Source organism: Pteronotus mesoamericanus, unplaced genomic scaffold (genome assembly GCF_021234165.1).
Source record: "Pteronotus mesoamericanus isolate MK-2021 breed Mesoamerican mustached bat unplaced genomic scaffold, CSHL_Meso_final scaffold_165, whole genome shotgun sequence".
Classification (NCBI taxonomy): Eukaryota; Metazoa; Chordata; class Mammalia; order Chiroptera; family Mormoopidae; genus Pteronotus; species Pteronotus mesoamericanus.
Genome location: NW_026555307.1, coordinates 7,527,796 through 7,549,186, shown reverse-complemented (window position 1 = coordinate 7,549,186; position 21,391 = coordinate 7,527,796). Strand labels below are relative to the sequence as shown.

The 21,391-nt window shown below is 38.9% G+C and overlaps 1 protein-coding gene and 1 pseudogene across 2 annotated transcripts in view; both read left to right on the top strand.

Moving 5' to 3' along the window:
- Positions 1 to 21,391, top strand: part of ZNF565 (zinc finger protein 565) — a 64,162-nt gene that overhangs the window by 8,954 nt on the left and 33,817 nt on the right. The window contains exons 2-3 of one of the 2 annotated variants that reach the window (XM_054589072.1): positions 15,631 to 15,750; positions 20,582 to 20,655. In XM_054589072.1, coding sequence (XP_054445047.1) covers positions 20,647 to 20,655 — 9 coding nt within the window. In that variant the 5' untranslated portion in view covers positions 15,631 to 15,750; positions 20,582 to 20,646. The remainder of the gene's footprint in view (positions 1 to 15,630; positions 15,751 to 20,581; positions 20,656 to 21,391) is intronic. The other variant, XM_054589073.1, reaches the window with a different exon arrangement.
- Positions 6,226 to 12,624, top strand: LOC129083034 (40S ribosomal protein S15a-like; annotated as a pseudogene).

Sequence of the window (21,391 nt, the reverse complement as noted above, 5' to 3'; positions counted from 1 at the left end):
GGTCACCATCTTCTTTTCCCTAAATGCCTTGAGCATTCTCTGTCATTAATTTTTGACAGTTTTAATATGATGTGCCTTGGAGCAAGCCTTTATGGATTGAGATAACTAGGTGTTGAGTTAACCTCTTGAATTAAAGGACCAGTTCTTTCCATAGGTTTGGGAAGTTCTCGTTGGTTATTTGTTTCAATAGGCTCTCAGTTCTCTCCTCCCTCTCGTCTCCTTCTGGTTTACCCATTATTCTTTCATTATTCTTTCATTCATAATTCTTACACTGTTCTTTCTAATGGAGTCAGATACTTGTCCTAGAGTTTTTCTTTTCTTTTTTTACTCTCAAATCTCTCATTTCATGAGTCATTTCTAGATTTCTATCTTCGATATCACTAATTCTTTTTTTTTAAGGTTTATTTTATTCTCATTCAAGAACATGTTCATTGATTTAGAAAGAGAGAAAGGGAGAGAGAGAGAAAAACATTGGTCAGTTGCCTTCTGTAGGCAACCTGTCCAGGGATGGAATCTGCAATCTAGGTATGTGCCTTGATCAGGAATTGAACCTTTAGTGTACAGAGACAACACTCCAGCCAACTGAGCCATACCAGCAAGAGCAGTATGACTAATTCTTTTCTCCATCTGGTCTGCTCCGTTTTTTTCCTAAGCTCACCAGTTCATTCTTCGTCTCTTTTATTATTGAATTCTTCAGCTCCAGCATTTGTGTGATTTATTTTTATAGTTTTAATTTCTTTGGTAAAGTACTTGTTTTGTTCATTGATTTTATTTGAGTTCTTTATACTACCTTCTGAGTTTTCTTGTATCTTGTTGAGTTTTTTCAGAACTGCAGTCTTGAATTCTCTGTCATTTCAATCACGTTTCCATGTCTTTAAGCTTATTTTCTGGAAGTTCTTCATTTTGTTTCTCAGCTACCTTGTTACCTTGATTACTCATGGTATTTGATGGATTATGTTTCTGCTTTTATGGGAATTAAATCTGCTTTTTTAACATGTATTCAGTGCTTCACTATTTTAAGAGGTTGGTAAGTAAAAATCTTTCTTTTGTTTTCCAGTAGGTGGCACAAGTTTTTATTTTTCTCTTAACTTGCACTGCTGGGGCTTCTGGGATCTCTGTAGGATGGTGTTACCTCACCTGCGGAAAATGCCCTGTACTCCCTGGAAAGGTGGGCATCCCCTCTGTCAACAGGTCGCCTCAGTCTCAGGGCTCTATGCTGGTGGGGAAATGTAGTGGCCAATGGAGCTCCTGATATCCTAGTGCTGCCTCCTGCAACTAGATTCTTCCAGCAGTGCTGTACTTCCTGACCTGCCCCAGTTGCCTCCACTGGGCTCAGCTGCAGTGGTTGGGGACAAGTTGGTCCTGTTCCTGCATTTTTTATCTTGTTCTCCTCCCAGTAATGGTGGCTACCAGACCTAAGTTGACACACCTCTGTGTCTCCGCCCCTGTCAGTGGGTTTAGCCACAGTATGCGGCTGCCGCTCAGAGAGAAATATTTCTGCTTCTCTAAGTCCTCAGGGCTGCCTAGAGAGTGTGTGTTGCAACCTAACACTTAGCAGCTGCAACGTCTGGTAGGGCCAGTTCTCTGGGAAGGGAGGGGAAGGGAGGCAGCTTTGTAACTGGGACTTTGTTTTCTGCTTGGTAATGGCAGCTGCTAGACCACAACTGCCACACCTTTATGTTCCTCTCTGCCCTTGTCACTGGGTTCAGCTGCAGTATGTGCTGACTACTTAGGCAGGAATGTTGATTTTATCCCCTGCTCCTTAAGGCTGCAGAGTGTGTACACTGTAAAACCAACTCCTCCCCTGCTCCTGAGTTTTCTAGAGCCACAGTGAGCTCCATGCTGCAGATCTGTGGCATCCATCTCTGTCCTCCCCTGTTCTCTCAAATATGCCCACCTTCAGATGTTTTAATGAAAGGATCTCTCAGACATGTTTGTGTATTGAACAGGGAATTCTTTCTTGAATTATAATTGTCTAATTTATAACTTCAAGGGCAAGGAGCTGTAGGACCTCTCGTGTAGCCATGCTGCTGACATCACTCTGGTATCACTCTATAAATTCTGTAACCTGCTTGCCTGACTTAATAATGCATTGGCTATGGCACTGTTACATTTTTAAATACTTTTTAAAATATTTTATTTATTGATTTCCAAGAGAGAGAGGAAGGGAGAGTGAGGGAAACATTGATTTATTGTTCCACTTATTTATGCATTCATTGGTTGCTTCTTGTACATGCCTTAACAAGATTGAACCCACAACCTTGGCATTTCAGGACGATGCTCTCCCCAACTGAGCTACCTGGCGAGGGTGGTACTGTTACATTATAAAAATCTCTGCATAGTATTACATTATTGAGATACACCTTAATGTATTTATTTTACTGCCTACTAAAGAGTATTTATGTTTCTATATTTTAAATTTGAAACAGTCCTAAAAGTATTCCTGTGCATAAAACTCCTTATGTTTTTATAATGAATTCCTTGGGGGTTGGGCATTATGTATTTATTAAGAATTTGCAAGTATGAGAAACTCACTAGAATTCAGTGAGACAAAATATTTATTATTGCCACATTTTTTATTGTTGTTCAGTACAGTTGTCTCCATTTTCCTCTATCACACCCGCCTCCCACCCTCGACCTACCCCCTTTGGCTTTGTCCATCTATCCTTTATACATGTTCTTTGATGGCCCTTCCCCTATTTTACCCCCAAAATCCCTCTCTGCCCCCCTCTGGTTACTGTCAGTTTGTTCTTTATTTCCATATCTCTGACTGCATTTTGCTTCATTATTTGTTTTGTTGATTAGATTCCACTTATAGGTGAGATCATATGGTACTTGTCCTTCGCTGCCTGGCCTATTGCACTTAGCATGATGCTTTCCAGTTCCATCCATGCTGTTGCTATGAGTAGGAGCTCCTTCTTTCTTCTGCGTAGTATTCCATTGTGTAAATGTACCATAGTTTTTTGATCCACTCATTTACTGATGGGCACTTAAACTGATTCCATTGCTTGGCTATTGTAAATAGTGCTGCTATGAACATTGGGATACATAGGTTCTTTTGAATTGGTCCTTCAAGATTGCCAGGTCAAAAGGCAGTTCCATTTTTAATTTTCTAAGGAAATTTCATACTGTTTTCTACAAGCGGCTGCACCAGTCTGCATTCCCACCAACAGTGCACTAGGGTTCCCTTTTCTCCATATCATCACCAGCACTTGTTGTTTGTTGATTTGATAATGACGGCCATTCTGACTGGTGTGAAGTGGTATCTCATTGTGGATTTCATTGGCAACTCTCTGATGGCTAGTGATGCTGAAGATCCTTTCATAAATTTCTGAGTACTCTGTATGTCCTCACTGGAGAAGTGTCCAGGTCCTATGCCCATTTTTTAGTCAGGTTGTTTGTCCTTCTGGAGTGGAGTTGTGTGAGTTTATATATTTTGGAGATCAAATCCTTCTCTAAGGTATCATTTGCAAATATATTTTCCCACATGTTTGGTTCCCTTTTCATTTTGCTGATGTTTTCTTTAGCTGTGCAGAAGCTTTTTATTTTCATGAAGTCCTATTTGTTAATTCTTTCCTTTATGTCCCTTGATCTAGGAGATAAGTTGATGAAAATATTGCTACATGGAATATCTGAGATTTTCCTGCCTATGTTCTCCTCTGGGCCTTTTATGGTGTCATGACTTATATTTAAGCCTTCTATCCACCTTGAATTTATTTTTGTGTATGGTGTAAGTCAGTGATCAAGTTTCATTTTTTTTGCGTGTAGCTATCCAGATCTCCTAACACTATTTATTGAAGAGGCTATTTTTACCCCAATTTATGTTCCTGTCCCCTTTCTTGAATATTAATTGACCATAGACATGGGTTTATTTCTGGGCTCTCTATTCTGTTCCATTGAACTGCGTGTCTGTTCTTATGCCAGTACCAGTCTGTTTTGATTACAGTGGCCTTGTAATATAGTTTGATGGCACATATTCTGATCCCTCTTACTTTGTTCTTCTTTCTCAATATTGCTGAGGCTATTCAGGGTCGTTATGGTTCCATATAAATTTTTGAAATGTTTGTTCTATATCTGTGAAATACATCTTTGGTATTTTAATAGGGATTGCATTAAATCTATAAATTGCTTTGGGTATTATGGACATTTTGATGATGTAAATTTTTCCAATCCATGAACACAAAATATGCTTCCATTTATTTGTGTCTTCCTTATTTTCTTTCTTCAGTGTTGTGTTGTTTTCCTAGTACAAGTCTTTTTCCTCCTCGATGAGGTTTATTCCTAGGTACATTATTTTTCTTATTGCTGTAACAAATGGGATTTTTTTTCCCTGATTTCAGATTGTGATGTTTTGTTGTGTACAAAAATGCTTTCCCTTTCTCAATATTGACTTCATATCCCACTGTTTTGCCAAATTCATTTATTAGGTTGAATAATTTTTTGGTGGCATCTATAGGATTTTCTATGTACACTGTCATGTCATCTGCAAACAATGACAGTTTTGCTTCCTCCTTTCTAATTTGGATACTTTTTATTTCTTTTTCTTTTCTGATCGCTGTGGCTAGGACTTCCAATACTATGTTGAATAGAAGTGGTGAAAGCAGACATCCTTGTGTTTTTCCTAATCTTAGTGGGAAAGATTTTAGTTTTGCCTGTTGTGTATGATGTTGGCTGTGGGTTTCTCATATATGGCCTTCATTGGGTTTAGGCATGCTCTCTCTGCCCTCACTTTGCTGAGTCTTTTATCATAAATGGGAGCTGCACGTTATCAAATGCTTTTTCCACATCTATTAATATGATCGTGTTATTTTTGTCTTTCTTTTTGTTTGTGTGATATATTACATTTATTGATTTGTGAATATTCTGCCATCCTTGCATCTCTGGGATGACTCCCACTTGATCATGGTGTGTGATCTTTTTAATGTATTGCTGGATGTGGTGTGCTATTATTTTGTTGTGGATTTTAGTGTCTGTGTTCATCAGCAATATTAGCCTGTAGCTAGCTTTCTTTGTTGTGGCTTTATCTGTTTTGGGGATTAGAATGATGCTGGCCTCATAAAAAGAGTTTGAGAGTCTTCCTTCTTCTTGGATTTTTTAGAATAGCTTGAGAAGGACAGGGGTTAGCTCTTTCTTAAATGTTTTCTAAATTTCTCCTGTGAAACCATCCAGTCTGGGGCTTTTGTGTGCCGGGATTTTTTTGATTGCTGCTTCAATTTCACCAGCTGTTATCTGTCTGTCCAGACTTTCTGCTGCTTCTTCATTCAGTGTTGGAAGGATATATTTTGCTAGAAATTTGTCCATTTCACACAGGTTTTCAACTTTCCGGGCATATAATTGTTCGTAGTACTTTCTTAAAATCCTTTGTATTTCTGTGGTATCAGTTGTATTTTCTTCTTTTTCATTTCTGATTTTATTTATTTATGCCCTCTCTTTCTTGATGAGTCTGCTTAAAGTGTATCTGTTTATCTTTTCAAAGAACCAACTCCTGGATTTATTAATACTTTCAGTTATTCTTTTAGTGTCTATGTCATTCATCCCTGCTCTGATCTTGATTATTTCCTTCCTTCTACTCACTCCAGGCTTTGCGTGTTGTTGTTCCTCTAGTTCTTATAGATTTATGGTCAGGTTGTTTATTTGAAATGTTTCTATATTTTTTAGGTAGGCCTGTATGGCTATGAACTTCCCTCTCAGGGCTGACTTCACTGTGTCCCATAGATTTTGGACTGTTGTGTGTTCACTTTCATTTGTTTCCAGAAACTTTTTGATTTCTTCTTTGATCTCATTATTAACCCATTCATTGTTTAATAGCATGTTGTTCAATCTCCATGAATTTTAGTATTTTTGAGTTTTTTCCTTGAGGTTGATTTCTAGTGTCAGGCCCTTGTGGTCCAAGAAAATGCTTGATATGATTTCAATTTTCTCGAATTTGTTGAGGCTTGTTTTGTGTCCTATCACGTGGTCTATCTTTGAAAATGTTCCATGTGCATTTGAAAAGAATGTGTATCTTGCTTTTTTGGGTTGAAAGTGTGTGTGTGTGTGTGTGTGTGTGTGTGTGTGTATAAAAATCAGTTAAGTCCATTTGATCTAGGGCATTGTTCAATGCTACAATATTCTTGTTGATATTTTGTTTGGAAGATCTATCATTTTTGCCAGTGGAGTGTTAAAATCCCCCGGTATATATGTGTTGCTGTCTTGCTCTTTCTCCCATCTTTCTGTGCCACCATCATGGTGCGCCTGAGTGTCCTGGGTGATTCTCTCAAGACTATCAGCAATGTTGAAAAGAGAGGCAAATGGCAGGTTCTTATCAGGCTGTGCTCCAAAGTCATCATCCAATTTCTAATTGTGATGATGAAGCATGGTTACATTGGTGAATTTGAAATTATTGATGACCAAAGAGCCGGGAAAATTGTTGTGAACCTCACCAGCAGGTTGAACTGTGGAGTAATCATTCCCAGATTTGATGTGCAAGTCAGAGATCTCGAAAAATGGCAGAAAACCTGCTTCCATCCTGTCAGTTTGGTTTCATTGTACTAACAACCTCAGCAGGCATCGTGGACCATGAAGAAGCAAGACGAAAACACACAGGAGGGAAAATCCTGGGATTCTTTTTCTGGTTATGTAATACATATGTGCAAATAAAATGTCTCAATGGAATAAATAAATAAATAAATAAATAAATAAATAAATGTGTTGCTGTCTGTTTTTCTTGACGTCCTTCAAGATTTCACTTATATATTTGGGTGCTCCTGTGTTGGGTGCATATATATTTACAATGTTTATGTCTTCTTGCTCAATTCTTCCCTTGAATATTTTGAAATGTCCTTCAGTGTCTCTTTTTATGGCTTTTGTTTTGAAGTCTATTTTGTCTGAGATAACTATTGCTACCCCAGGGGTTTTTTTTTTTCCTGTCCATTTTCTTGGAATATTTTTTTCCAGCCCTTCATTTTAAGTCTTGTAGGTATTTTTTTTCTGAGGTGGGTCTCTTATAGGCAGCATATGTGCGGGTCATGTTTTCTTATCCATTCAGGTACCCTATGTCTTTTGGTTGGAGCATTTAATCCATTAACATTTAAGGTTATTGGTAGGTACTTATTAATCCCCCCCTTTGTACCTATATTCTTCTCTCTCTCTCTCTCTCTCGTTCTCTCTCTCTCACTCACTCTTTTTCTTCCTCTTACAGCAGTTCCTTTAGCATATTTTGCCCTGCTGGTTTGGTGGAAGTCTATATTCTTTTAGCCGTCTTTTATCTGGGAAACTCCTTATTTCACCTTCCATGTTAATTGAGAGCCTTGCTGGATCGAGTAGTCTTGTTTACAGGCCTTTGCTTTTCATTACTTGGAATATTTCATGTCATTCCCTTCTGGCTTGTAGTGTTTCTGTTGAGAAATCAGCTGCTAGCCTTATCAGAGCTCCTATGTATGTTACTTCTTGTTTCTCCCTTGCTGCTTTTAAGCTTCCCTCTTTGCCTTTAAAATTTGGCATTTTAATTATGGTGTGTCTTGGAGTAGGCCTCATGGGTTCATCGTGATTGGGACCCTCTGTACTTCCTGAACTTGCGTGGTTTTTCCCCTTTCCAGACTTGGGAAGTTTTCTGTCATTTTTTCAAACGTGGTTTCTATCCCTTGCTCCTTTTTTCTCCTTCTGGTATTCCTGTGATTTGGATGGTGTTGCATTTCATGTTGTCTTGCAATTCCCGTAAGCTCTCTCCATATATTTTGAGAGTTTGTTTATTTGTGTTTGTTTTTGTTTTTGTTTTGTTTTGTTTTGTTTTGGTGCAGCTGCTCTTCCTGGGTATTTCTTTCTACCTTGTCTTCCAGCTCACTAATTCAGTCCTCTGCTTCATCCAGGCTGCTTGTAATTCCTTCTAGTGTGTTTTTTACTTCAGTAATTCCATTCTTCACTTCTTCTTGGTTCTTTATACTTTCTATTTCCTTTTTCATACTGTTGTAGTTTTCACTCAGTTCCTTGTAGTTGTCTGTGAGTTCCTTGAACATCCTTATAACCATCCTTTTGAATTCTATATCTGATAGTTTGCGTTCCTCCATTTCATTTAGCTCTTTTAGTGAGGAATCTTCCATTTCTTTCGATTGCAGGTTCTTTTTTTTGTCTCCCCAATTTAGGTGACTCTTTTTGTGTGTGTGTCTCTGATTCCCAATGCTCTGCTTTGTTAGCTGTCTTTGTAGGGTGAACTTCTGTGGTAGTAGGAGTTTTGTGGACTCAGTGGTATGGTTTCTTTGATCTCCTTGTCTGCATGCTCTAGGGTTGCCCTTTCTTCTGTTTGTGTGGGCTCATGTTGTGCTTGGGTTTTACCTATTGGTGGTTCCTTTCTTGGCGGGTTCTCTCCTCCAGTGGGTTTACTGGTATTTATAAGTCCCACCTTATCTTGTATGTGATCAGGGGCAGGGCAAAGGCAAAATGGATTAAAACAGGAGTATTCTATGGGATTTACAGTACCAACAAGTAGAGAACAGGAGATCCTTTGAAGAAGTATAGCAATAACCATGATATTTCACCCAACTAACCACTTTTTATAAACGGTGAAAAAGAGGTTATATTCTCATTAGAGGGGAAAAAAGAATATGAGCTGACTCCAGAAAGCAGAGCACTTTTGCAAGGCTAAATGATAAGATATAGTGAGAATAAGGGATAGAAGCTTGGTGTAGTGTGCCAGAGAATAAAGGTAAACACAATAGTAATAAAGTTCAGGAAGATAGCAAAATGGACCAAGACTAGGAAAGGGTGCTGTGAGGGATTTGGAACAACAATAATATAACAAGAAATATATAATCTGAATAAAAAGGATAAAAAGTAAAAGACCAAGAGTAGTGTGTTATTGGAGTACAAGCTAAGTGAAAGAAGAAAAATTAAAATGTAATATGAAAGAAAGACCAAGAAAACCAAACAATGGAATCAAACAAAGAAAACTAAACAGAAAGAAGAGAAATTTTTAAAAAATAACAAAAAATAAATGAATGCATGTTCTAAAGGATAACAAAGTGAAATTTGTCTCAGTTGTTGGCATTAGCCTTCTGATTTCTCTCTGGATCTGTCCTTGGTCTTTTCACAGCTCCAGGTTTTGTCTTGCACTTGGGGGGAGAGGAGAAGCCTCCTGCTGACTAAACCTGTCAACCTGGTTCTGCTGGTCTCCCCGGATGCTGCAGGCAGAGGAGAGCTGGGCTCCTTTTCTTTCCTTTCTTGTGGTTCTTGAGGATGGGGACTTGGTCTTGGCTGCAATATTCACAGGTGCCCAGCCTCCAGCCTAAGCTCTCAGAGCACTGTGCGGCCCACACTGTCCATGTGTGCCAGTCCAGCGCCTGTCATCCACCTGTTGTGCAACCCTTTGATTAGTCCGTGAGATATATCCAGTGGGAGCAACTCGCACTCCTCCTCCACTCTCCTTGCTGGCCTCTGCACTGCACTTGAGCAAAGTCCCTTCAGGGCAATTTAGTTCCCCTATTAAATTAAGTCTCTCTGGGGACTGCTACCTCTCTATGCCCCTGATGGACCCCTTTGATCAATCCGTGGGGTGCCCTGATTTGGAGCAATTCATGCCCCTCCTCTTTCTGCTTCTCTGGCCCAGCTGCTGCATGTGAGAGATCCTTGCACAGTGGCTGAGAGCCTTTTTTTGAGGGCATTCCCCTTGGTTGTGGGCAGCCTTTCCTAACAAGCTCCTGGCTTTTCACACAGTCCAACTCTCTGACCAGTCCCAAGACTATCTGGGTCACGGTCAGTCATGGCCCCTCTCTTCAACCTCCAGGTGTCACCCAGCTCCCCACTTTCTCTTGTACTATCCTAGTCAGCAACCACACTCCCAGCCAGCGAACACCACCTACTGTGTGTCTAGGGAGACAAAATATTTTTTTAAGTTATGCTCACTATTTTTAAATTGCAAATAATGTTATAGGGGAGATTAAACTTGTATACAAAGGTCGAAAGTAAAGGATGACAAAAGGGACTAGTTTAGCCTGATAACATGCTGTGAGAATTCATAATAGGGAGATACTTGTATGACCAGAGTAGCTGCTGTCATGTCATATCATATCATATCTAAGTCAACTGATCCAATAAGAACTTTGTGGAAATGCACTTATTTCCTTGAATGACCTATGTTCCCTGCAGTTTTCATTTTAATTATCAGAAATCCAAAGTACTGACCAATGGATGACACATGCTGATTCTGTAGCTGTTTGGAGAACATTGGAGCAAATAAAACAGGTGCAGAAACGTAATAAACCCATCTGGCAAGAAGAGCTGAAAAAAAAAGCATCACTTATGTAGAGGACAAGTCAAGTGACTTTTAGTTGTTTTCCAGGCAGGACTCCAGTACACATGAATAAAGTTACCAAATCAAGAAGTTTTCAACTATTGGGAGCCAACAAAGCAAAAACAACAAAAGCTCTCTATAAAAATACAACTGTTTTTAGAATGCCCTTAGCTATTATTTCATGTTTGAAGGAAGATTTTCTTTTTAAGTATTTTTCATCTGATATTAGGGAATAGCTTACATTTACAGAATTTAAAAATACATGTTTAAAAATTAATGCATGATTATTGAAAAAATACAATTAGGTAAAATTAAGAAAATTGAAGATCACAGCCCAGAGGTAAAAGAGGAATCATGTTTTTAATTGTATTTTTTTCCATTACCTTTTATCCCCTTATCCCTTTATCGTTTATCCTTTTCCACCTCTACCCCACCCCTAATCCCACAGTTACCATACTGTTGTCCATGTCCATGAGTCCTTTTTCTTTTTCCGTTGTTTTTTTTTTTTTTTTCCCTAGAGAGAGAAGTGGGGGAGAAAGAGAGGGAGAGAATCATCAATATGAGAGAAACAGATCGGTTGTCTCTTGCACATGCCCTGACTGGGAAACAAACCTGCAGCCTAGTCATGTGCCCTATCTGGGAATCACATCCACAACACTCTCCAGGGCTCAGCTGTTTTATAATCTGCTTTCTTCCCACGAGTCATATTTTGAACAATTTCTATGGTATTGACTATTACCTTACTACTAAATTTGTAAGTACTCAGAATTACTGCTTTACAGAAATCTTACATTTGTTTAACCTGCAGTTGTATGACTCAGAATACTGAACATTGCTTGAGAATATACTTATCTCTGAATGTATTGATTTTTGATTGATGTGTATACAGGAAAATTTTATGTTTACATCCATGTGATTCAATACATTTTAAAATATGACACATAGGAAAAGTTTCAAGCTACCTCAGAAATACAATTACTGGAACATCAGAATTATGTAAATATTTCAACTAGTATGTGGATTGGCATATCAACAAAACGGATGTGCGTATGTTCATGATACTAAGAGAGGCCATGTAATTGCGCACAAAGCAACTAGCTGTTAATAACTATAATATTGTTTGATGATCATCAAGTGATGTTTTAAGAAATTTTTGTCCAAATATAATAGTTTATTAGTTATATATAGGTGTTTTATTCTGTTTATGTTTTAGGAAATAATTTGGGGTTTTTGCATTAATGTGATACATTTTATTTTTCAAATTTTAAATATTGGGGAAAAGGCTTCTGGTTAGAGATTTTACTCAGAAAGATTGCTTTTTCAGGAATAGTTAAGGTGCAGAGACCTGTATAATGTCTAGTTCTCATGACCTGGCAACTTCCTCCAGTCCCCCAGTCTCCCAGTCCAGATCCTGTGTTTATAGTCTCTAAAAAAGTAAGAATGTCTGTCAATTTAGAGATAGGGAAAAATCCAGTGAAGTAGTGTCAAGCTTTACTAGGTGTTATATAGACGGCCAAATTTTGCTCAGAAGGATTTGTATTATGCAAAGATTTGATGTTAGAAATCTAGAGGGGCATGGTTTTTCTAGGTCAAGATCAACTTTTCTTATTATTCCTAATCTGCCTTTTTCGGGCCTTTTGTTTCACATTGTGGGTTTGTGAAAAATCCCTTTGAGATGTGTAGAGTTGGAAATAGACCTCTGCTGTCATTCCTGTAGCTTCCTTTTTTTTAATTGCCTTTCTCATATTGACAAAGGATCTGAGTCTGAGTTTTGATATAGAGTATAACTGAATTAGTATATTAGTTAGGACAAGCTATTATGTTCTGATATCAAACAACCCCAATCTCAGTGACTTACAAAACAACTTTTTATTTCTTGCTTATGTTGCATATCTAATGTAAGCTAGCATAGACAGGGTCCCAGACAAAATGAGACTCTACCAACTTAGCTGTACCACCCTGAAACACACAGCCTCCTTTGCCACCACATCTATTGCCATCACAGAATAGAAAGATTAGGGAACTGTGCAGTCTTTCCGGTGCCTCAGACTGAAGTGGCATATCACCTCAGCTCATATTTAACTGACCAAAACTAAATTATGGCCCTGCCTAACTAGTAGGGTCTAAAAAATGTTATCTTCTGTGTGCCCAGAAGGAGAGGAAAACTGGATAATTGGAAAACTGGACAATGATGATATAACATTAGTAGTAAAATTAGTAATATCTACCACACTAGCTAAGACCCATTTCTTTTTCTATATGTAAGAAGCTGCTTCTGTATATTAGGTGTGATTTCTCTTTGTAGCAAGGACATCCTGGATTGTGGCGAGAGGATTAACAAGAGGCCTGTGCACAGGTGAGCGAGGGGACTAAGGAACCAGGAAGCCATTCATGCAAAAGTTCACCTCTTCTATGCGAACTGAGAAACTTTGAGTTACTTGAGTTACTTACTGAAAGGCTAGAGCTATGGAGAAAATTGAACTCCTTCAGCATGCAAGTTCGCAAAGTCACCTACCTCACTGTCACTCATGAATTACTCCATTCATATTTACTTTTATAATACACCACCCCCCATTAAGAAGGAAGGGATTAACTATTTAGGATTATAAAACATGCTTAAGGGGAAACTTGAAAATACAGGGGAAAAAAACAAGATGCCCCATAATTATACACCTAGAGACAAATGTGAAAATTTAATTAAAAAGGTTTTCAGTTCATCTTTTATTCATACACATGCATAAACACACACACACACACACACACACACGAAATCTGTCCAGAAGGTATCCAGTCATGTACTATGAAAAACAGACATTTATTGAAGAAGATACAAGGTACAAGAAACATTGTACATCGGACAGTGACACCTCAGTCCCCTTCAGAGTAGGCACCTTGGGTCCTCTCACCATTCTCCCATTGTCTCTTCCACTGTTCAAAACTGAAAAATCCTTTTTTGGTATCGCCATCAGCTGCCCCGTCATATTTCCCTGAATCTCATCAACGGTCTGAAATCTCTTCCCTTTCAAAGGTGATTTTAGCTTTGGGAAAAGCCAGAAGTTACAGGACTTCAAATCTGGGCTGTAGGGGGCCTGAGTCATTTGGGTGATTTGATGTTCCACCAAAATAGTCTGCACAAGACATGATACATGAGTGGGTACGTTGTGATGAAGCTGCATATCACCAGTTGCCCATAGCTGCGGCCATTTTCATCGCATTGCATCTCTCAACAGACAAAGAACATGGAGGTAGTACTCCTTATTGTTTCTCCTGGAGGGGCATACCCATGACCAACAACACCCTTCTAATCAAAAACAACAGTTAACATAGTCGTGATCTTGCTGCAACTTTGCTGTGTCGTCTTCGAGTGTGGACTACCAGGCAACTTCCATTGAGACTATTGGGCCTTTATTTCTAAATCATAGCTGTAGACCCCTCATTCATCTCTGGTTATAACCTTGAGGAAATCTGGTTCATTGATAGCGGTTTGAATGAAGTCATTAGCAACTGCAGCATGATGTTCCTTCCGCTCTGATAGCAGAAGCCACAGAACAAATTTTGCTATGGCACATTTCATGTGCCATATGAAATCCTGCATCAAAATCTTGGACACAGTAGTTTTTGGAATCCCCAGATCAGCTTCTGGTTCTTGCACTATCAGTCGCCCATATTTGTTGGTTGCAGCCTCTACCCATTCAACATTCTCAGGTGTTCTGCTTGTTGCAGGCCTTCCAGAACATGGATCCCTGTCAACCGATTCTTGACCCATCTTTGAAGCATTTGTGTCACACTTTTATTTGCACTGCACTCATTGCATCGTCCCTGAAAGCCTTCTGAGTTATCTGAATATTCTGTGGAGGAATGCTCAAGCTTAATGCAAAATTTGGTGTAGATATGTTGTTCTGCTCTCTGAGTTATTTTGAATGTGACAGCCACACAGTACACATGTTCACTCAACAGTGCCCCCAGTACAGTGAAGTTGTCATTGTTGATGCATGTGCATTCCAGTCCACTCTCCTTCGCTGCCAGGTTACACTGATGTGCAAACCATTCTCATTACATTTACCTTAGATGTGCTTTTTCCAGGCATACCTCGTGTATATACTTTTTCCTGTAAAATAGGCTTTCATTACACAGGGAAGGACAAAAACAGGTTTACAGTTGTGAGTATGAGAAACAGTTTATTCTTATTATTATTAATTATATTATTTTTCACACAAGCAACTGGAAATCTACATGTGCCCCACCCTCTACTGTTTTATTATTATGGGCCTTATTCACTCAAGGTTGTTTTTTTGACATATTAACATTGGCAAATATGTATCATTTTAAGGTCAACAATGTTTCCATTGTATGGATACCCTATAGTGTATCTAATCAGTCCTCTTTTGTAGGCTATTTAAGTTCTCTCCAAGCTGTTCCATTGTCAACAGGGTCTCCATCATATACCACACACACGTCTGTTGGATAGAGCCTCAACTATGAAATTGCTTCATCAGAGTACATGGTGGTTTAATTTCTGCTAACATTGCCTTGTTGAAAGCTTATACTAGCTACAGCCTACTGTATGTGTCCATTGCCTCATGTCATGCTACTGTGGAGTGTCATCAGTCTTTTACATTTTTGCCAAATCGGCAACAAAAAAAGGTATTGTTGCTTTAATGTGGTCCCTTCATTACTGAAGTTTAAGAACTTTTGGTAGGTTGAGCCACTTTATTATTTAGTGAATTGCCCATGCATAGCCCTTGTTCATTTATCTAAAATTACTGCTTTTTCCTGAAAATTTAATTTTAAAAGTACTAGCTGTGAAGGGTTTTTATTGTTTTTCTGACTTGCAAGTTAAAGATTTTTTTCCATTTTATCATTTATTTGCCTTTTCATGTCTATTTTAGTATTTGGGTGTAGAATTTTTTATCTCGATTAAATATTTTTTTCTTTTTGTTTTTCTGTCTGTTATGTCATGTGTACACAAAATATAAATACATTATATTTGTCTGAGATACTTTTACAGTTGTTTAAGTTTGTATAGTAAATACTTTATCAAGTTAGAACTTCTATTTGGCTTATGACCACAAAAAAATAGGCTGAGGAATTTCTCCTTTGATAAATATGTAAGGTTTTCATTGTCATCTTGTGCATTCATTGCAGTGTTTGAGTGCCTCCCATGCAGTGTTTTATGTCTTGACAAATTAATAATGAACAAAACTAACAAAATGCCTGCATTTAAGTTTAGTGGGAAGAGTCAAATAATTGCCAAGAAAATATATAATACAACATTTAGTAGCACCGAGAGCTATAAAAAAATAATAATAAAGCAGGGAAGGCTAGAGAGAATGGCAATTGGTAACATTTTAATAATGTGGTCACAGAGATGAAGTTTAAGCAGAAACCTTCATGAAGGGGGAAAGCAAGCTCTTTGACTACCTAGTGGAGGAACAGTCCAGAAAGAACACAAAAGCCTCTAAAGGGAACATGCCTAGTATCTTATGGTGAGTTCTAAATAGTCCATGGACATTTAAGTATAATGACTATCCTATTGGTAAGTACAATTTCAGAATCCTTACCAGGATGCATCCAGGTGTGCCTCTTAAGCTCTTAAGAATTCTTTTTAATTTAATGGTTCAAATATTTCACTTCCTCTAGAAAACACTTTATTCATTATTTCTCCAGCTGTTCTGTTATTTACTTTTATATGTATTTTATGTCTTCTGGATCTCTCTCTTCCATACCTCTGATCTTTATTTTCAGAATCCATTCTTCTGTATCTTTTTCCTCTGAATTAAGATGTTTTCTAAGGCTCCCCCAACCACCCCAATTTCTAAGCCATCTGGTACCTTCTCTGATAAGTAGTAGAAGAAACTATTGTCAGAACTGTTTCCTGTGGCAAAGCACTTACAAAAGGTTCTAGTTTCCTTCTCCTGTTAACCTCCAACTCTTTCAGTTGTCCCCTTGCTACTCTGGGATTTACTGTTAATTCCTTTATTAATGGCAGCGAACACAGGGAGCCAATTTACTCTGATGGAAATTTCCATGGGCATCAACATGAACACTTAGGTTTTATCCCATCTTTGATTTTACTAGCACTGTGGCCATGGGTGAATCTCATAACCTCTCAGGCATTCTAGCTTCTCTTCTGTATAATGTGGGGAATACAGTCAACTTTATTTAACCCACAGGGCAGTTGCAAATATAAAAGTAAATGAAAAGTATGTATGAATAGCACCACATCAACTCACCCTGGAATCCTGGGAATCATTTCTATACCTACATACTCTGCTTTCCCCAACACTTGGGTGCTAGTTCCCATCCCCTCTCTCCTACTCAAGATCATTGCCCTAGCAATTACCTCTTATGTTCCTGTCATATTAATCTCACTCTACTGGATTATTCCCATCACTGTGAAACATGCTGCAATTTATCCCACATTCAATACAAACAACCCTGCCTGAATCACATATCCACCTCTACATCTGTGTTCTCTATTCTTTTCACCACAGTTCCCTGAAAGGGATGACTCTCCTGTCTCCTTTTCCTGTCATTCTATTCTCTCTTGAACCCAACTCTAGCCATGCTTTTGTGTCCTCCAGAGAATCAGCTTTTGTCCAGATTTCTAATGATTTCTATAAGGCCAAATGAACAGTTCTCATTTTTCATTTGTTCACTGTTCTTACCTTCCTTCTTGGTATACTTTCTTCATTGGGCTTCCAGTGAAGCCCAATTCTCTTATTTTTCTTTCTATTCCACTGAGGTCTCCTTTTCAGACTTCTTTTTTCCTTTTCATCTCCCAGTTCTCTAAGCAAATTTGAGCCCTCCAGGCTCAGGTCTTGGACCTTTATTTTTAGGTTAAAAAGGCCAAGCCAACAAGCTTTTATTTGAGATCCAAATGGTTATTCAGGAAGCACAGATTCAGGCAGAAACCTGGATCAGTGTTCTGATTAGGTGACAGAGGCAAGAGGTAGTTATGAGAAAGGGAAGGGAGAAATTACATCAATAAAAAGAGGGCATTTCTATAGGTAGAGATTAGCTAACATAGTGATGCTAATTCTAAAGAATATTTTTAATTTTCAGTCCAGTAATCATTCTATCTCCTTTGCTGTTATTGTTGCAAACAGTTTTTTGTGATACAGTGTTGCTTTAAGCCCAGTCCAAAGGTTCTTTCTCCCAGTTCTAACATTCCAGAGACTTAAGGAGTAGGACTACAGGCAGTTCCTCTGGGATGTCAGTTCCATTTTAGAGTGGCTTCATTTATATTACTTTTTTTACAGACATTTTCCTTACTTTCACTCACTCTGTAGGTGGACTTATCTGGTCTCAGGGCTTTAAGTGCCATCTGTACATCAGTAATGTCCCATTTTATTTATTTTTAAAAAATATTTTTTATTGATCTTATAGGAAGGGGGGAGGAGGGAGAGAGAGATGTCAATTTGTTGTTCCACTTATTCATTCATTCACTGTTGCTGCTTGTATGTATCCTAGTTGGAAATTAATCCCGCAGCAACCTTGGCATACTGGGATGACGCTCTAACCAACTGGACTACCCAGTCAGGGCTCCAATTTTATATTTTATAAGTTTGAACTTTATCCTGAACTTCAGAACCAAATGTCTAATGGACACTTGACATTTCCACTTGGGTTTATAATAATAATCTCCAGTATTAAGTCTAAAACTGAACTCATAATAGTCACTTCAGACCTGCTTCTCTCACTATCCTTTGTGTTAAAAAAAAAAATGGCAACTTCATATTTCTAGTTGCTCAAGCCAGAAACCTTAGTGTCATCTTGGCTTTATATTTTTATATACCTAAAATTAGCAAATCCTGTCAGCTCTGACTTCAGAGGATGTCTAGACTCTGATCAGTTCTCATCACCTCCACCACCACCACCCTGATGCAAACCATCCTCACCCCTTGCCTAGATTACTGCAGTAACCTCACTGGTCTCCCTGCTTCCCCCATTTCTCTGTCCTTTAATGGTCCATTTTTCATGAGTGATCCTTTTAAGTCTAAATCATACCATGCCATTCCTTGGCCTAAAACAGTTCAGTACCTTCCTGTCTTACACACGAGTAAAAAGCCTAAGTTCCTACAATGACCTACAAACCCCCTGTGGTGCAATTTCCAGCTACTTCTCTGACCCAGATGAGCCTCTGACCTTTTTTCTCATATTCTTCATTCCAGCCACTCTTATCTCCTGTGTTGATCAAGGAAAGCCACTCCTGCCTTAAGACCTTTGCAATTGCTCTTCTCTCTGCTAGGAATGCACCTCTCCTAGATATCTATATTACTCACTCCATTTTTATGACACCTTCTCAATGAAAAACCTTCTCAGGCTACCCTCCATGCCTCCCAGATTCTCTATCCCCTTATTCTTTTTTTTGTTCCTCCATAATACTTTGGCCACCTGGAATATGAATAGCAATATCAGTGTATTTGCAACTGCCTTTTTCCATTAGAATGTGGGACCTACAGAGACTGGATTTATTATATTCTTCACAAATAGGACCATGCCATTTGAGGTAAGAACTTAGTAAATGTGGAATAATTCTTTACTACTCCTCCCTCTGCCTCCCTCCTCCTCCCTCCAAATCCAATTAGATACCAGAGCCTGTTGATTTTACTTATTCTCTACACCTGAATTCATCCCTTCCTTCTCATTTCCACTGTCATTAACTGTCCTGGGGTCAGATCCTTGGTATGCTTGGGATAGTACAAGCACCTTTCAGTTGATAGTCCTAACTTCAATTTTACTCCTCTCCAATAAAATAATCTGATCATATTGGCCTTATCGCTTCTTTAAATTCTTCAGTGTCCTTCCATTTATTAATGAATGAAAAGCAAACTTTTATATATTCAGTCAGTATTCATCAGTCATTTATATCCCTCAGACACCATGGCAAGTGTCAGTCACAGTGATGATGATACCTGGTCCTTGCTCTTATTTCATTCATACACCTTTATTTTCTAACCCCTAATGTAATCAATCTCCAGCAGTATCTTCCTCTGGGTTCTCAAGCTAATTAAATTTAAATTTGGCTTGATTAAAATTAAGTAAGAAGTTTAGTTCCTTAGTCAAATCGGGGCTAATGTCTACATTATTGATGGCACAGATTTCCATCATCACAGAAGGTTTATTGGCCAGCACACACTGGTCTAGACTTTTCCCAAACTATGCAAGTCATTCGAGATTATTCTCTGCTCCTCAAATGATCACTCGTTATAAACTTTGGTCCACTGTTTTGCCACTGTTCTTGACCCTTCTCAGAATGCTTTTTTTCCCCTCTTCTATCTATTAAAATTTTCTGATTTTTAGGTCCCAGATCATGTGCTGTATAACTTTTAGGAAATTTTCCTTGATGCCATCCCCATTGATTAAATTAGTGTTCCCTTTGACATCCCCACCACAGGAAGCTTCTTGCCCCTCTAATTAAAAACCAGTCTTGCTCTCCTTAAAACCCCTAAGATCTCACCACCTGGAGGTACAGGCCGTTCTCCACAGAACTCTAGCCTCAGCAACTGCCAGCCAGTGAGGAGGTGATGTTCTGCAGGAAAGCAATAGGAAGGGTTTAAATGAAAAATAAGTGCTGGGCCAAGAGACTGCTACAAATTGAGGTCCCACTCAGGTCAGTATTCTGGATGTGCAAGTGTGCTTATAAGATGCCTATATTATTGTGGTTTTCTTGTTCTGTATTACTATCTGGTAAGTCCAGCTAGGGCTTGGAAGCTTTGAGGACACCTATAGAATGAATGGTATGGTCCCTTTTTGCACTTAGAGAGTGTAGAGTTGGGGAGCTACCCCGGAGGTTTTGCTTGTTGAGCCCACAGAAGCTGAAAGACTTTGTTTAAAAATGTCTTTTTCACAAGGTTTGGCCTGCACAGGTATGCTGTGCTGGCACTGTCCTCATCCTTAGGTGTAAAGTGGGTGAATCTGAGTTACGATCTTCCTGCAGCTGCAAAGGAAGATCTGCTAGGAACAGGCAGCAGCTGCCTCAGCCCTGTCTAGGGTATAGATTAGCAGCAACAAGAACAGTGAATGTTCAGGCCATAATCCCTCCTGCTGAGGTGCATGGATTTTTTGGCAGTGCTGGGGCACATCTGCTTTGAACCCATCTTTTGGTTTCCTTAGGGTTTTAGAAGGGGCTGGGTTTTGTTAACTTTACAGTTCTTAGAATTATTGTTGTGTGGTGAGCCAAGGGGAGGGCAGGGGAAGTAGAGCAGGCACACTGGAAGATTAACTGTTTTTCAGCTCATCTCTTTCAGATTATTGAGGCAAGCTAAATTTATGAGAGATTTGCCCCTTCTCCCCCTTACTCTGCTTTTTCAGACCCTGTACCTGTCCAAGAGAAGAACCTAGAGAAATCTGAGCAGGTCAGGTAGTTCTAAAAAGCCATGGCCCAGGTAAGTTGAAATTCTCTCTGTACTTGAAGTACCCTGTCTTCCCTCCAGAGTACATGAACATGTGTCTTCTTTGTCCTGAAACTTCCCTGTCTGAGCTGAGCCCCACTCAGTAACCTGCCTCCAGTTCCTCCATTCCAGGGTATGAGTGATAGTGCCTCCCCTCCCTCAGTGGCCCTCTCCACCGGTGCTCATATACGTGCACAGTGCTTTTACCAGAGCACCAATGGAGCAGAGATAGGTTCTCTTGAGAGCCTTCCTTATTAGAACCATCGTTGAGTGGGGCCAAAGATAAGATAGCTTTGATCTTTTTAATTAACCTGGGTAGTTTCTCTTTTTTCTATTTTTAAGTGTCACCCCCTCTTTAGAAATGATAAAATATTTCACACTATCAGTTCTTCAGTCTGCAAAGGAATTTATGAGAGATGAATAACTGTAAAATGGTCCTTTGAGGATGAACAATCTGTTGGTTACGGGCCACATTTATGGGACTGAGGTACACCTTCCCTCAGCTCTCTTATTTTAGGAACAAGGAGGAGTAGACAGTGAAGGGTGATAAATACTCATAAATCTTGCTTAAGCTAAATGCCCTCAAGATAATGGAATGATTATATCTTATAGGATATAAAGTGCAATATTATGTACCTGTGTTCTTTATAAAATTTGCCATAACCAAAAATTGCTCATGATATCTAGCAAACAGAAGCAGTGGGAACACTGTTGTCATGTTCAGCAGCAT